The 18,218-nt window shown below is 46.2% G+C and overlaps 1 protein-coding gene across 2 annotated transcripts in view; it reads right to left on the reverse strand.

Moving 5' to 3' along the window:
• COL5A1 (collagen type V alpha 1 chain) overlaps positions 1-18,218 on the reverse strand; it is a 162,812-nt gene that overhangs the window by 103,208 nt on the left and 41,386 nt on the right. For both annotated transcript variants that reach the window (XM_072882942.1, XM_072882941.1), the window contains exons 3-4: positions 13,936-14,149; positions 13,139-13,301 (exon numbers count right to left, since the gene is read on the reverse strand). In XM_072882942.1, coding sequence (XP_072739043.1) covers positions 13,139-13,301; positions 13,936-14,149 — 377 coding nt within the window. The remainder of the gene's footprint in view (positions 1-13,138; positions 13,302-13,935; positions 14,150-18,218) is intronic.

Here is an 18,218-nt window from a genome sequence, read left to right on the forward strand (position 1 = left end):
TCCAAATAACACTGCCTTTCTGAAGCATACGCTCAATATCCTGCGCTCCATAGAATAGGCTCAAAAAAAAAGTTTTTTTCTCCGTTTTTCTCATCACATTCATTAGGAATCCCCGGAAGAAACCCAAGTCCCCATTTCCCCTTGTCCTCCACTGCTCTTTGAGCACCAGGTATAGCCCAGGGCAGACCGGCTCTCCTCCACCAGTGCCACCACTCTCCAGGTCCCAGTTGTCACCATCCAAAGATCATCCCCATTGCAGCAGGGCCCAAGGCACATGGCCCGAGCAGCCCCACGGCCTGGCTGGCGTCCCCATCTGCAGTCCGAGGGTCAGCTCTGGGCAGTGCCCTTTTATCCGGGCTGCATTTCTCATACAAAATTAGGACATTGCAGCGTTTTCCTTGGAGAGGAGCTGCAGCCTGGAGAGGAGCACGCAGTCTCTGAAAACTCCAGGTAAACCCAAGTTAGAGCCCGCAAGGCTGCCAAAGGCTGCATAGCCTTCACATTTCTTGTGGTCATGCAGACCTGACCACATACTCAAGTTCCCTATTTTCTTTACCGTTTCATTTAGTGCTGCATTTCCCCCATCCAACTTCATCTCCTGATGTCACCACCTTACCAAGGGCTGATCACACTGTTCCATGTTTCCTCTCTCCATCCAAATCAAATAATCCACTAATAACCGAGCCAAAGGGCTGGCTTTTTCCTATAGAAGTTATTTTTCAATGACATATGTGTGAACCATAAGGGATAGTTTAAAAACAGATTCTCCCTCATTACAAGCTGCAGCACAGCACATCGCGGCATTGCTCTTTTGCGTCTTCCCCCACCGTGCCGTTTAGCGGCTCTGGTTTCACCTTGATTTATTTCCCTTTCATCTATGGAAAATTAGGAACGAGATCAGCTTCTGCTGGCTGTGCCGCCCACACGAAGATGGATATGCCAGTGTATTGTAAGGGGGACTCTCTCACAGTGGAAAAATATGTAGTAAAGTGAAGCTCTTGGCTTAAGTTACACATTTGAAAACTCGCTGTTGGAGCTGCGCTGAGCCAAAGTGGAGGCAGTTGCTCAGTTTTTACTCAGCCCTGCGTAAACAGGGTCTGCATGGCAGGTGTTGGTCCCAATGACCCAGAAAGCTTTGGGCTTCATTCCCACCCCGGCTACGATGGAGGTGGGGGATGCAAAGGGAAAGAGAGGGTCGAGGGAAGGCGGTGAATGGTTTCAAGAGAGACTTGAAGACCAGCTGGTCTTGGTACAGAAAAGGAGATAGCAGGAAAGAAATCCAGCCCGAGTTCTCCATCAAACATCTACCCGTGACCATCCATGATGGTCAAACACAGCAGACGGCATTTCGCAGCTCCATCAGACAATTCACACCGCTCCTACGAGGGCAGGAGGAGCAACCGGGGCAGCCCCACGCTGCTGCTCTGTGGATTTCCCATCCTCTCCCCTCCTCGCTCCCTAAACACTTCTCAAACTCCAGTACGAAACCCCAGGCAAGCCCTCAGACAGCTCCAAAGCCCACAGCTCATTTTGGAAAGCCTCAGCCTCCCCCGGTCTGGGCTCATTTCCATCTCTGAAGGGCGGCTCTTTGCTTCTAGCAGCACATCAGGGCTTCCTGCTCCTATCCCACAACAGCTGGAGCTCTTCTGAGTACTAAGGTACCCAAAAAAGCTGCACACCCCTTGCTTTTACTCCTTTTTTTTTTTTACCCCTCATAGCTGAATTAACCTGGAAGCTGAGCTGCCGTTTTCTCAGCCCCACAGATGGGCTTTCCATCCCCCGACTGCCACAACCCCAAGATCCACCCTGAGGTTTTATCCTCAGCCCTCCACACCGAGGTGGCTCAGGATCAAGGGTTTTGTATACACAGAGGCTTTTAATCAGGACTTGGAATGTTTTCTGCCCCAGGAGGTAAATACAGAATCCAGGTTTTATGGATTAAAGGGAATAGGGGAAAAATAGACCTGGCTGCCAAAGTTATCTCAGGATATAAGTGGGATTACATGCTTAGCCGTGGGGATATCTGCTGACACACTCAAAATTGAACTTAACACCAAATTTTGGTTGGGAAAGAATTTTCCTGCATTTGGCCAGCAACAATCACCAAACCATGGATCACTGAGCAGGACACATCTGCTGGGACCACCTGAGAAGGAAGCTTTTGTGTGGGTTCCTATTGCTATTTCCCACCATTGCTGCAAATTTGGCCAGGGCTGCTCAGGAAAGAGCTGAAAATGGATAGCTGAGCTAGTGTGCACACGTAGACATAACACCTTTCTCGTCTCATCCTTACGCCTTTCTCCAGGAAACTGGACTGCCTCCTTTGTCGATGTCCACACACCTCTCACCTCCATGCTCCAAAGTATTCCTGCAGTTATGTTTCAACACGGCTACTTGTCCATGAAAGAAGATTTGCGGGTTTTTTTTTATTCCTACAAGAGAACCTCTGTGCAGCATCTCCCATCTCAAATCTGGCATTCAAAAAGTCTTGCGTTTAAACACAAAATCCTGCGTAGTTCCCATAACAAAGCTAATTGGGCACTACCCAAGTTTTTCATCCCAAGAAAGGGAGCTGGGTTTGTACATCCTATGGCCTGAAGAGCAGATGTGAAGCTCAGCCCAGAAATGTGGTTATCTGAACAAAAACCATTAAGGAACAGGAACGGATGCAGCGTGACCGGCGTGGTCAGCAGTAGCTGAGCATCACAGCTCAGATTTCGGTATTCCGAGCAGCAAGCTGGACGAGGGTAAACACAATTTGCAGATAAATTTATTTATGCAAGGCATCAAAGCCTCAGGAAAACCTTGCTATGTTTGCAGACATTCCAGAGCAGAGAACAGCGCACAAAAGTAATATTCACCGCAAATTCTCTCATCTCCCCACACATTTTGCTTCAGTGGCCAAAGCACTGTTTGTTCAAGCAGACTTGACCTCCTGAACCACAGCCAGTATGTGGCTACGTGTGGAGAACAATGAGCCCACGGTTAGAGACTTTTTTCCGTGTTCTTGGAGGGAATAGAAAACACACATACATACAAATACACAAATCCCATCCAATATTCTGCACAACTCATTAGGAATACCCTCTTCCAGCTCCCATCCCCAGGGTGATGTATTTATTGTGAACATATACATTCGATCCCACTCGGCTCTGTCAAAGTAAGTAGTACACCTGCACACTGGGGATGTCTGGAGTGGGCTAGGATTTTCCTTTGGGCTTTGGCAAGCAGCCCAGACTGCCTCAAAAAAAAAAAAAAAAAGACCTCACCATGTGTAAGGAACATGTGTTTCATTTGTTCGTACCTAAATGACAAGGGAATGGGTTGAACACAAAGTCAACTAAGAGGCTTCTAGTTAGGATGGTCTTTTCTATGCTGGGTTTACTCTGTCCACACTGCAATGACAGGCTATGTGCATAAAACCCTAGCTTAGAGAAATGAAGACTTCAAGCAGTGCCCTGCAAAGGCAGGATAATAGCAATAAAGCCTTAAATTTCAAAGAACCATCAGCTTCAGCACTGCCAGGTCAACAAGGACACAAGCCCACCCCACTGCCTAACCAGCTTGTTGCAGAGCTCAATGCTCACCATCCTCTTCCTCAACACAGTGGCTCTCCCACAAGTTCAGCTCAGATGAGTCTGTACTTCCTCTAACAGTTTGTTGCAACAATGCAAACCAATCAAGATTTTTGTACATAGAAGAAAGGATGTTTTCCTGTCCACAGGCTTCTGCTCCAGAAATTCATATTTATACAAATAAGACTAATTGGTCTGTCACCTTCTGCATAGAACAAGGTTCCCCCATTAGCAGGCAAGGAGAAACATGCACTGATTTGGGCCGGTGGCACACCATCTCGCTCTGCTCTCAATAATCACTTTTACATATTGCACAGTGATGCTGCCAATAAAGTTCAGCTGGAAACTTCTCCCCAATAGCATGAGTATTTGGCTTTTCCTCCATACTCAGGCTGAAGAAAATAATCTTTCCCAAACATGTCCATTTGCTCTCCTCTTTAGTGCCTTTCTAATGCACCCCGGGTCCCTTTGCAGTGCCTTCTCTGCTCCTGGAGCCCTGTCCTGCTGCCTGCTCCCAGCAGACATCCATGTCCACAATGCCACTCTAAACCTTGGCATGATGTCACCGGAGAGGAGCAGGTTTCCAGCATTACATCACCCTGTCTGGGCTCAGCAATCAGCCTTCTGCACCTCAGAGTTTCCATGGAAGAAATCGAGCCCCCTCCTCCTCCCTCCCGCTATCCAAGGGGGGAAGCAAACTACAAACGAAGCCGTCAGCTGAAAGAGTAATGACACTGCACCTAACAGCATCCATCATGTATAATGAGCCTGCCTGGGTTGCTGCCTGCCAGCATTTAAATACAAAACTCTGCCAGGTGAATGTCAAGAACAACCACACACAACTCTGCTCCCCAAACCCCACAGTCCCTGTGGTGGATGGAAATTGTTTTGAAGGATGAGCTTTGCCTTCCAGAGACCACTCGCTTTTCCTCGTTAGCAGTTTCAACTGGGTACCCCACTCTGCAGGAGGTACCCCAGGCCAGAGAACGTTGGGCAACAGCTTGCCCATCCTCTCCCTGTCGTGGCCCAAGATGACAGCAGCGATGGAGAGCCCTGCGTGGTATCGCTTAGCATCCCTCCCACTGACAGTTCTGCCACTTCCCACTCAGCATCCTCACCCATGCTTTCCAAAGTGGCAAAAGCTCATCCAAGCCAACTAGCCTGCAGGAGTCCTTAGTAAGGCAACCATCAGGCTCCAAAAACTGCCTATTTGAACCATAATAATAAAAAACTTTATTTCCCTCTTTGGTAGCCCCTGGAGTCATGGCACATTGCTCTTATTGTGACCACTGTCCAGGAGCCGACAGAGAAGCCAGCAGTTCCTCAGACTGGCGTGAGGTCCCATGTCCTTCGCCGGCCATTCACCGAAGGCATTAACCCTGGATGTTCATGAGTGCTAAGTGCCCCATATCCTCAGCATTCACCATGCTTTGCTACCAAAATCATGAGGAGGGACCCCTCAACAAGCAATTGCTCAGGCTTGGGTGCCTTTTCCCATTTACAGACAAGACCATCCCATTGCTGCACTCAGGCTCGTGACCAGCAAGCAGGGCTCCCTGCAAGCTGCACCTCCCCACCGGGTTCCTTGGTGCTGTCTGACACTGCCAGCGTTCCAGATATTCAGCCTATACCTAAGAGAATTCTATGCTAAACAGCAGGCTAAGCTGCACACTGGCCTACAGGTACTGCACAAATGAGATCGCGCAGTGAAGCATCAATTAAAAAGCCCTTACTCGGGATGACACTGAAAGGACTAAATCCCCTTTCTAGACTAACAGTACACAGCAGCACCGAGGCCAGGACAGGCAGCCAAGCACACTGCTATTACACACTGCCAGGCTTCCTGGGATTCTGCTTTCTCCCCATCTCCTTCCATGCAAAGTCCTCCTTTTATCTCCTCTGCTGGACACAGGGGATATAAAGCGCTTCGAATAACCACAGCTTCCCCTTATCGCTACCTCAAGTAAGATCAGCACGGCTAAGGGCCATCACTCTACCTTAGTTTTAAATTACAGCACATGCCGTATCTCACTGAGTGCAAAGATCCGGAGGAGGATTATTCGCATTAACTAATGGAGGTGTCTGAAATTGAAATCCGGGCTCCCAGCAGTCAGAACCCCGTTTGACACAACATAATCACTGGAAGTTAGAAGCAGCCCCCAGCCAGCACGAGACATCCATTGCCTTGAAGGTAACACTCAACAGCACCCATCCGGAGATGAAACCCGTGCGGGTCCTCCTGTAAGACTGGGGCTTGGCTCTGGACAGACTGCAAGCAGCAATAAGACCATGCAGCTTCCTTGGCTGATGCTTAACTTGGCCATATTAAAAGATAAATGATGCACTGCAGAACTGTTAAACATCAATAAAAGGACTTTTATGTTCTATTTGAACAATAAAGCACATCTCCCTCTGCATTGTATGCTATCAAGAGGGCTGAAGGCGTTCGATACCAGCAAACTGCAGTAGTTATCCACACGTGCCAATGCACAGTTTCTTTTACAGTTTATGAAATGGAATTTACCACTGACAAAAAAGACACCACACAAAAATCAAGAAGTTAGAAACACTAAATACATGTATTTTGTAATCATGACTAATAAGGCTACGTCATTACAGGCAACCCTGACCCAGTCACAAAGCTTGACTGCGGTCCAGATGGCTAAACTGCCAATTACCCAGCAAATCTAAATGAAAAACAAGAGTTTGAGCAAAGTGTATGCAAACAATTAATCTGATGTTTCCACCCAAATCCTCACTTTCCTTGCTGGCACCTGACAGAGAGAGGTCAGATGAAATGGTATCAGTTTAGGATTCAAATGAAACCACCTGAAGCACAGACTAACTTTTTACAAGCTGTTTTGCAATTCTTATTCTGGATCCAGTCCTGTCCCTCCCTCGGTACAGACAGGCTGATAAAACCAGATGACGTCCCTGGGCACCTGTGTAAGACGATGCTGCATGCAAGACCTTGCCAACTGGAGCCAAATATCACGTTTGGGTTTTGTTTAGACTGACTGCATTGCTTGGACTCTGGCACAAAAATCTCACCATTAATTGCAAACCCATCCAGAGGCATAATCTTCCATAATTATAGACATTTTCTAGGCAGCATTGCTCTTCTGGAAGAGCCTAGTTCTGTGATTTAATCCATATGTCTCAAGCACACCATTTCGCTAAAGAGGATCCCTTTGAAAAAACAAAAGCAGAAGAAATGACGAGAACACCAGCAACTAAATGGAGAATTATTAGGAGACTGAGGAAAGCGACAGACATCTTCCATAAAGAACCCTAATGCTGGCTCAGAGCGCTTTATTTTCCATCATCTCACACCATGGTATATGCTGGTGGTGTAAAACATCGACTCTTTGCACTCCCTGAAAGGCTCTACAGCAAAAGAGGTGAAATCAGATTTGGCAGGGCCAGGAAAGCAGGCAGCCAGAACTGTAAATTAGCTGCTTTCAGCAGTCTGCTGAGGTAGGGAAAAATACACAGGAGCATGTATCTGTGGTGCATCTTGACAGAGAAATTCACATTAGAAAAAAAACCTGATTAATTAAAAAATGCTTTTTGAAGGTTCACAGAAACTTAATAAGCATGAGCTCTGCCCAGTTCCTGCCTGACCCCCTGGACGAAGCCCAGATCTTGCAGAACGTGATGAGTTCAACACCACACTCATGAGAAGCCTCACTGAGCTCAGCGGAGCTGTTAAGATGCTTCTGGTTTGAGGATATCGGGGACCTTGTTGCTTCTCCTGTAAACATATAAATAAGCGTTCCCACGTGCTCCGTACCTTGCCACCGCTCCGTTTACATTTGCACAAGAGCCTCCTGCAAACAGGAACGGCAACGACAGCCATGCCGAGGCAAGCTTGGGTCTAGATGCGCATCAGACACGGATTCAGAGCTGAGGCTCCCACAGTACATTTGCACCCATGAGCTGAGAAAGTCTGCAAATATTGCAGTTACCACCAATCTGGTTTTCCCCAAAGCCCGTTGTCCTAGCGGCATAGCATCCTCCTGCAGTAGTAGAGAGAGGCTATTTGATATATTAACAGCAGATCTGCCTGCAAAAGAGGAGCCCTAAATCTCTCCATCCTCAAACACCAAAAAATACCGTAAGATGCGCCTACGTGTATAAGAACGCTATTTTCCTTTGTACACCTTTTGCTAAAGCAAAAGCTGTTGAGCCAATCTTATAACCTCAGAGGTGCCTGAGAAAAATAACGTACAGAAACTTTAAGAGCGCCTTCCAGAGCTGGAAACACTACAGCCAAGAGCATGGGAAGGGAGGGAGAAAACCCTAACGATAGTGAAATGAAATCTGGTATTATCAACGACAGTGATAATCGTTTTTTAAGCGTAAACAAGCCAAAAGATGAAAAGAGACTTGGCAGTTCAACCTAAGAGCAGCACAGCACCTGAACAGCCCCAATGTCTCAACTAAGAGCATTGCAGTATCTATTCCGCTTTGTCTTCTTGTGCCTTGAAACGTTCAACAGCCCTAAGAGCACCTCTGGCATCTTGCCTGGGCTTTCTGGCTCGCCCCAGCACAAATTGCTTTCCCTCCATTTCTGATGCCTCGACTTCACTAGTGGTCTTCAAAAAACACAAAGGAGGAAAGAGAATAAAAAGCACCATCCTTTCAGCACGATCCAAAGCCCAGCAACGCACCACATCGCATCCCAGGACAAGCTTTGGCATAAGCTAATAGCAAATACTTTGTCAGCCCCTCACGGTTTCACTACCTTGGCAGAACAGTGTCCGCAGGTGTCCAAGACCCTTCTCACTTTGCACCTTGTTTGGCTGGATCAGAGGAAGCCCGCTGGGTTTTACAGTACCAACTAGACCAACGAGACACAGTTATGGCACTCAGCTGGACAAAATAAGCTCCTCTTGTCTCCAGAGAAGCTAACAGTAAAAGACATAAACCTTAAAAAGCAATATACACATGCACTGAGCTTCTCCACTTATGGGGAAAACTAATTTCATCTACACCAATACCAGACACTACTGCAAACCAACGTTCTTTCCAGAGAGTCAAAACACCAGTTACCTTGTGGGACAATCCTGCAAAATTTTAAACAGATAAACCAAAAATAGTCTACATCAAATGTGCTCACTTGTTACTAGGGTACCCTCAGCAGTTTTACCAAAACCTACCTTTTTTTTTTTAACAAGTGTCCACACCACAATTTTAACGATGCCAACGCTAGCTCTGCCAGCCAGGTGCTGCACAGTACTTTTATCGGCACAGCAGCCTCACACAATAGCATCTTCCTGACAGAAGGCAAAATGGGATTTGCAGCAGAAATATGGAAGACATCGCATACCTGGGACTTTGGCAAGGCCTGGACAAGTTTCATTTTGTTCATCAGCCCATCGCTTAAGTGCTAGTCTACAGAGTAACGCTAAGCAGTAAAACAGGGCTGGGCCACACACTATTGCAGAAACCAAACTTCTATGGGATTACATGATACGCTTCAAAACACCATTGCAAAGGGGTTAAATTCACCTAATCCAGCCCAGAGACAGTAACATTTACCTGCTGCAGACATTGTGCAGCACTTTCCATTCATAAAGATCCTCCAGCTGTGCGTTATGGGATTTCTCTGTTCGCTGCTGTAATACAGCCGCCTCTGGGACTGAAACGCAGCACCAGCGACCTTACTGAGCCAGGACCTGAACTTTGTTTCAACCCACATCTGCTAAACCAGAACGACTTCTTCAGCCCAGAGCCAGCTGAACTGCTTTTCCACCAGACCACCACAGCAAACAGCAGGTTGGAAAAGCCAGCCATAGGGAGATGCCACCCGCACGGTCCTGGGACACGGTGGTCAAATGGATTAAGTGAGCTGCACGCTGTTTTGGCTAAACACGTCAAAGCCTTGCCAGGCTTTGGTTGGGGGTGGGAGAGAGACCATATTTGAGCCTGATTGCTTGCCCTGATGGAAGGAGCAAGCCCCAGGGAGATAGGCGCTGTCCCCAGAACCCAGGGACGAGTCGTGCACGGAGCAGAAATTCCTTGGCATGAGCATCCTCCAAGGACAATCTCAGATGAAAGCCCACAAAGCACCCAAATATCCCACAGCCACGCTTGATGGGTAAAACATGCAACAGAAGCGTGCGTATAACAGCCAAGCAAACCCTTAAGGGAACAAAAATCGGCCTGACAAGGGCTCAGCTTATTCTCAGCTCTTACACCAGCACAGGCTACCAGGGACCAGCACAAAGGCTGACAGGTCAGCCTTGGGATCGACACGCTGCATGCCAGCGCAGATGGGCTGACGCTTCCAGTTTCTTGTTATCCACACGAGAACTGATGGGATCCTGCACAAAAAGGTGACTCCTGCAATAAATCACGGGCACTGAACAGGCAGCTCCCGCGGTGCAGCACTGCAGAGCGGAGGCAGGAGCAGGGCCATCACATCACCAGGACGTTTTGGAAAGCCTCCCTGGGTTCCAGGCAGAAGACACTTTGCTTTCTGGGAAAGGGACTTTCCCAAACTTCATCCTTTCTCTATTCCTACACCTAACTATTAGACTGTGCTAGGACTTGGTTTCTACCGTGTGTTTAAAAAAAGCACATCAAAAGAAACAGTTAATCCCTCTAAAAATGAGATACATTCGCACGTCTTCTGACTTCCTTCCAGCGCTGCTGTAGCCACAGGAACACTGCTTACTACAGCCTGCAAGCAGAGAGAAAGTGTTTATCCTGCACCCTGGGCTATTTCTTTTCTCTTTCCCTCTCCCACTGCAAAAAGCCCTTTGCTGTCTCACAACGGCATCCTCTCAGTCACAGCTTGAAGCTGGCCACCACCTCCCAACCCCAGCGCGAGAGCCTGTCCTGACATTTGTAAACTTCTGTTTTGAACAACAGCTCAGCACAAGACTTAACTTGTACAACCTAGGCTCCAGGCTTGGCCCCTTTTCAAATCTACCCAGCTCTCCCCCAGCCGTACAGAGATCCACACAGCCTCCGAACTAATTGAATTTTAATGAGAGGAAGTAATTTTTCCACTGGAAGAATGTTGTGCTAGAGAAATATTTTGAAACTCCTCTAACCTTTCCTGCCAGGCTTTTTCCGCAGCAGAGTACGAGCGAGGAAGTCCCCATTTGGGCGCTCGATCAATGAATACAGCGGAGCCGCTCCGCATGCGACCCCAGCTAGACCCAGAGCTTAAATAATTACAACTCTCAAAACAAAATGCGTTTGCTGTTTTATTTGATTTCAGTCCTGACAAGGAGGATGTGAATTGCCACCACTTACAGCTCGTGCTGATTTGTGCTGAGACGCAGCCCGTGTAAGCCCTCCCCAACCCTGCCTTCCATCCCACTCCCAGCTAACTAGGTTATTTTAATTTCCAGCAAAAGCGACAAACACGTAAGAGCCAGGGAGCTCCGCGGCAGAAAACACTGGGGAACATCTTGTTAGCTGAGGTTTACAGAGCAGTTGCCTACAGGACGGCAGCAGCTTCATCTCATCATTCTGCATTCAGTCCAGAAATTATCAGCTTTCCAGGAATACATAACTTCAACAGTTTACACCCATTTCCCATTGTTCCGAGCCACAATTTTCCTTATACAGTTTCTGCTTAGGCTTGCAGAAAGAAGAAAGGAGGGGCCAAAGGAAATTAAGTTACTGAGATCTGAAGGAAATTAGGTTATAGTCCACTGCCTTCATGAAACCTATTAATTACATTCAGTTTAAAGCTGCTGGTATCTTGATTAGCATGTGTGTGGATATGCCGAAAACCCTCTTTGATGAGGATGACAAAAGAAAAAAATGACAAATACAAGAACTAGAGAGTTTTTTATATATATATACACTGTATAAAAATCAGTATATATGTTACAAGACAGAGGAAAAAAATACTTGCTAATTGTCCAGTTCTCAGTAAGTGCCTGCAATGATCTCGTAGCTGCATCTTGTACCCAGAACAGGCAACAGGCTCCAGCAGAGGGGAACACTTGCTCTGTTTTACCCCACCTCCCAAGATCGAGGAGGTTTCACAAGGCCTCTGAGCTTGTACCCTTAGATAAGTCCTTTTCAGCAGGGGAGCTGGTGCAAGCCCCATGAGAAGGGCTAACAGTGGAGCTTGGAGAGCATTGCCACCCATCAATGTGTGTTCCCTTGCCTGGCAGAGGAATCAGCAGTCTTAAGTCCAGGTGAGCACTAAAAGCCACCTGGGAACATCTCAAGCAGATCTACTAGATGCCTGGCTCCAGCAGCTCCCCAAAAAGCTCACCACTTTATACAACTCCACTTAAAATACAGCATCCAGCGTGACCGCTGCAATTTTTGGCAGAACGTCCAACGCTTGCGAAAGACACTCCAGTGCCTATTAAACCCAGCTTTTACTTTCCGTTTTAATTGTTAAACTTCCCAGGAAATGTCTCTTAATTTAATACAGTTTAGAGATTCGGCTCTAACTCTGTAACTGGGATTTTGGCAGCAACGTTCAGTCCATGCATTCTTAGTCTGTTTACAGCAGACCAGCTCCCAGATGTCGGTAATGTCAAACAGACTGGAACTTTCCTTCCGAGTGACAGCAAAATGCAGACGAGAGCTGGCTTCGCTACAGCTCTAATTATCCACCGACAGGAGATGTTCCCCATCCCTTTGCTGGGCTGGGGAGGCCCATGAGATACAGCTCTTCCTCCACATAAATGCAATAAAATTAAGGAGATGGAGATCAATAGGTTTTAGTTTACGCTCCATTGCACTGGCGCTGATCTCGGGGAAGCAATTCTAGCTTGCAAGAAAGATCAGGGACAAGATTCCCATACACATGAAAGCCTCAGAAGTGCAGCAGACCACAGAAGTCGAGATTGCTAGTGAAATGCGTATATTAAACTAGCTGCTGAACTACGGGAAGAACTTCTACCATATGTACCTTATCTATAAATAATTCTCTATCTCTGCTTAAATCAGAGGAGCTCATGGGAACGTTCCACCCATCATGCTTTTGGTTTGCTTTTTAAAAGCAGTCACTGTGTGGGAGGCGACAGGGCTGCCAAACAAGCTGTCGAGGAGAGTCCCCTTATGTCATGGTGCAAGAAACCAAGAACCAATGGCCAACGCATGGGAAAAGAGCAGATTCCTATAGCCCCAGAGACTGAACTGTGACTTGCAAGGGAGCTGCTTTGCTCAGTCTTCATTTACTGCCCTGCAACTTTATCTAAATTGTAACACAGGGACGAATGAAAACCCTGTGAGCCCTTCCCACGGTAAGTGAGCCAAGAGCACAAGAGCTACAGACCTACAAAATCCCAGTGCAGCGGCTGTTCTAGAACCCCAGAGCAAGGGCATGAAACCAGAGAACCAGGAGCTCACTCCAACAGGTCATCTGGCCCACTGTTTTCATTGTTACTACAGAAAGTATTTATCTAGTCAAAACAAAAGCTTAAAAAAACCCAAAAGAGTTAAATTACATATGACAGTGTTCTATTATGCAAAAATCCAATACAAGTTTCAAAATGAGCTGTAAATACCTCGTCAACCAGAACCCAGCTCATCATCTCTGTGGAACATCTCCAGAGCTGTTCATTGTCATGACTTACCTCAAAGACTTCCTCATCCAATATCCTTGTTCCAAATACAATGATGCCATTGATGTCAATGATGGGATGGTCACTTCGGTCCAAGAACTTGGTGATCTTCTTTTTACAGTCCAAAATCAAGGTGACATTTTTCTTCTGCACACTGATAGCTACTCTGTGCCACCTAGAAGAACGCAGTCCACAAATGTGTTAAACAGAGCCTTGGGCTTTCAAGAACAAGCCAATTATTTTGTAACAATGAAACTTTCATAAAATTATGTTCTGCAAACCTCCATGCCAGCCATCATCTGCAAACACATGGAAATCATCCTTGGGCAGGCCCTAAAGACTTAATTTGAAATAGAAAGGCTGTATTGACAGATGATGCCATTCACTTCTCATCCTTCCAAAACAGGTAGGAGAGTGCCAGTTCTGGCTTCAACAAGAGGCAGAGCAAAAAACCCACACCAATAACTCGCTGGCCATCCCCCTTTTCCACCCTCCTTATGTCCTGCAAAAGACTCTGTGTGGATTTTGCAAGACAAACTGATTTCTTAAGGCCTTTTGCAGCAAAAGTCAACAGTATTCCTATCCCCATGAGTATCAATTTGCACTGGCTGGTATGTGATTCACACTTTTTATGTATGCAGTATTTATTCAACCAAAGGGCAAAGTTCAAGAATGGGACACTTGGCAGTAGTCAAAGGTGTGTATATACATTTATATATACATGACTCCTATTTTACACAACGTTCAACATGCTGGTAATGATATAAGCAATGTACTGTTTTTTCCTTTGTGCACAAAATTTCACTTACTTGCCATCTGCTAGGTTAATGCCTCTAAAGAGAGGATAGTCTTCTGGGCCTGGCTTTCCTGTATGGTCTTCATACAGGAATACAGGAGATCTACCCATCTCCACACCAATTTGCTGGATCCCTTGCTCATTGTAAATTGAGATCAAGAAGGACTGACCTCCTTTCTTCGCTTTTACAGTGGTTAGAATGGAGAAGTCCTCTGGGAATGGGGAAGCTGGAGTGGAAAAGCAAAGAGGTTAGTCAGGTTTCCTTGAAAATTAATCCCTACGGAAACAGTCCTGTTGTCTAATGACCCACAGAGAGACCACTGGTTTATCCCTCCAGATATGTGCACATCAACCCTAAAAATGTATATTGGGCAGCATCTTAGTTGCCAGGTGAAGATCTGGCTTTCCCCCAAAGCCTATTTATTGTGATACAGGGTTGGGATGGGCTGCAACCCAAAGTAGACTGCACCAGCAAAGCCGGTGTAGAGCAGTGTCCCCCAAGGGCTACCCGCTCTAATGACGCATTAAAAACTCAAGTGCAGAACTGAGCATCTCTGAGGACCATTCGTTTATGATCAGAGCACCTTCTTCCAGCCCTTATTGCAATCTGCCACAGAGCCAAAAGCCACCCCACATTTGAACTTGCAAGCAAAGGATGGCAAGGGGTCTACTGTTTTGGGATGAGACCATAGTGCTGGGGAAACAGCGGTTTTAAAAAAGCTGTTGGTTTAAATCTGTATTATTTGCACCTAACCCTTCCTTAGTGTGCCCTAGAGCTTTTTAGGGGACAAGGCAAAAAACTCTGTTTCATATATCATGAGGTCCCCAAATTAACTTACGATGTCAGAGGGACAGAGGAAATTAAGCATCCCGTGGCAGTTAGGCACACACAATATCGAAGGGTTTTATTTAAGGGAGTAGGGAAGTTGCATCAGGTTTTGTCTATTCCAGACAAGAACAGAGCATTCTGTGGCTTTAGCTTTCAGGGTTGATCCAGACAAAAAAAATCTGAAAACAGAAATAAATCTGGCCATCAGTAGGAGATGCTAATTTGTCTACATATTAAAAAGCATCTAACAAATTTCCTAGCTTTTTCTCCACTCAGGAAAGCAACCCTGTCTGATCTCAGGTGACTCCTGGCTGTATTTTTGCAAGGTTTGGAGGATTAAAGCCATTAAAGTATGGAGCAGGTACGGTCAAGTACAGAGGCACTGCTCTGCACAGGGGAAGGGTCAATCCAACACTTGATGAATCCATTTCAAGTTTCAAGTCAATATGGGCACCAAGTCACACCCTATGCAGGATACAACTCTTCCATTTGGGTTTTCTCTGCCATCCGGACTGGAAAGATGAGCCCAAACTGAAAAGCCTGGATGCACATCCCAAACAGGACATCTTAAAAACACCAGAAGCATTAATAAAGGAGCTTTCTTGATCCAATTATTACTGGAGATGGGACCTATTGAAACAGAGGGTACCTACAGGGCATAACCTCCTCAGATGCTGCATTTCAACAGTGCGAGACTTGCAGGGTATCTTTCCTTTAAGGTCCAGGCTTCCAAAAAACAAGGATTGCATTGTACCACTGGTATCTGCTTGAGAAATCTTAAACCACGGCAGGGCAGAGTAAAGTGGGGCAGCCCCGCCATGGGCACCGCAGGGTGTGCGTGCCGGGACTATCTACGTGTGTGGCAGCCGGCGGCATGCAGGGCAGGGAACAACACAATGGATCATTTTTAAACTGCAGATCCGTAGCCATATAAAACCACAAAAAATGTCAAGTTCAGTGCCCATAAGCTTCAAATAGATTTCCTTCACCCCTTTAGGCTTTTCTTAGATGGTATCCCAGGGCTGCATAAGGGATTTTGACCCAGGGAGGGGACCGGGAACATGGGAGTGGAAAATTCTTCAAACCACAGCAAAGCTAGCAAGTTCAAACGCAGAGAGACCATGAGCTCACCCCTCTGCTCTTCTGCCTGGGAGTTGCTTTAACTTTTATTAACAAACCAGTGTTTCAAAGGCATCTAGCTGCCTAGCATGGGGCTACACCACCAGGCAGTGGAAGAAGCAGGAGGCACGAGCAGGCTGGGCTGCGTCAAAAACGAGCGCTGCTACACACAGCTTGTGCAAACAGAGGACACCAAGTGGGACCATCTGAGGGTACCTAGAGAGACACACTGTGTTTGCACCAAGTTAATATCCCTCACATTAGTTAAAAAACGTTTGGAAAGAAGTGTAGAGCAGTATCCTGAACAGAGGACTCTCAGTCGGTAATTAAATGCCATGATTATAGCCTGATTTTCCCCTAGGACACAGACCCAGATATTTGGCAAAGGCAGGCATCTGATTATTGTGTCTCCCATAGGATGCACTGAGCTTTATCTCTCTCCTGCTGTATACAAATCCTCCTGTAGCACTGAATCAAGACCATACGCCTTCCTGGTTCCAATTACAGGCTACAGTTTTGGGCCTTTTATGTAAAATAGTTCATGTCCAAAATTTCATTATGAATCCACAATGCAGTACCTTTCAACTTGGACGAGCTGCCAACTCATTAAAAAGCTGCTTTTAATTTTTTTTCATTATTATTAAAATGTCTCCATGGTGATGCAAGTTTCTCAACCCAAATAACCATAATGGATGAATTATAGCTGACATTACTCTGTTACTGCTCTGCTGTCCTGGCAAAATAACAATGCCTTCACTGTCATAGCTAGAAATGACCCGGGCTATTAAATGATGTATGAAAATGCATCCACACAGACAGCAATACTAATAAATACATCATAATAAATATATGAAGCACATAGAAATTGACCCAAATCCCCTTAAAGACAACAGAGACACCTCTCCAACAATGGGTTTGGGATTAAGCCCTTATATTCGTTCACTTCTTCAAACGAGCTCATGCTGAGAGACGTTGCACATCCATCTCTTCGCTTAACGGCACTGCGCCAATGCTGAATTTGGCTCAGCATTGCTCTTTTACCCCATGGCCAAGTCCTTTCAAATTCACTACATGCAACCTCCTGCAAGGCAGCAAAGGGTTAAGACCCCAATTCTGCAGATGGAGCCATGGAAAGAGCCAAGGAGGTCCAGGCTGGGCAAAGATCCCTCCACCCCACGCAGCTCCCCACACACCGATGCTATTAGCTTCACTTCAGCAGACTGCATCTGTGGTATGCCCCAATATGCAAACCAGTGGAGTCGGGCTGAGTTTCTTCTTTCCTGAGCACCATGACCAGGGATTAAAGGCTCTTGTGCAATCTCATGGTCTTCAAAATAGGGACAGCTGGGACCTCTTCCTAACCCAGATCCTGCAGGTATATCCAAACACAGCCTAAAATAAAAAGCCCTGCTGCTGATCGGGGAAGGACAGGAAAGCTTTAGCTGCTTAATAGCAAAAACAATGAGCTGATCCAGTTCCTGACACAAACACAAAGCAGAGCTGTTGTGCGAGATGGTGTCATTTCCAGAGCCACTTTTCAAAGGAAAACAGCTCTTCAACAGTGTCACCAACTTCTGGCCTTTTTCTTCATCTGAGAAGACTCTCAATTTTGGAATGGCTTGTTTTCCTCAGAGATGACTGTTTGAGCTATAATAGAGATTTCTGAGCTCTTAAATATATATGCAGACACCCACAAGCAGTGTGGAGAATACAGAGTTTGCTAGAAGAATGCAAGTGACATTTTGCTGGCTGCCACTGAAAACTTTGCCTTTGCCTCTCCTGGAAGAGCACAGTTTTGCTCGGAAGCAGAACTTATTTAGGGAGCAAGGACAAAGAGCATCTCAGCAGATTTTCTCACTCTTGTGGGCTTGAAAAAAACAGACAAGCTTTTTTTATATATATCTCTCTCTCCTGCTTTGCTGGCTGTGGAAGCAGAATGCAAAGCCCATAAAATTACCATCTTAGAAAAGCACCAACTTCTAATTAACACAAAATATTATGTGCAGTGTACATTTGCCTAGGGTGCTCTATAGCAGAGAAGGAAAGTTATGCTACAACCCACCCGCCTGTTAACGTGAAATCACTAAAACCACATTTCTCCTGGTACATTGCACTGCAATTACTTTGTTATCTTTATCTCCTCTCTCATTCATTTGGTGGTGTGAGCTGAAGTCACATCTAGTTATGGAGATGCACTGAGAAAACATCTGTTGATCTGATGGAAAACACTGGGGGTTCTTCACTTCGCTCTTCCCTTCCTATTTCCTTAACAAGCAGCAGAGAAGACTCAATTACTTTGGAAGTCTCCACAGAGGGACAGAGCTGCTTCAATCACCCCGTGGTTGTCC

Source organism: Ciconia boyciana, chromosome 18 (assembly GCF_034638445.1).
Source record: "Ciconia boyciana chromosome 18, ASM3463844v1, whole genome shotgun sequence".
Classification (NCBI taxonomy): domain Eukaryota; kingdom Metazoa; phylum Chordata; class Aves; order Ciconiiformes; family Ciconiidae; genus Ciconia; species Ciconia boyciana.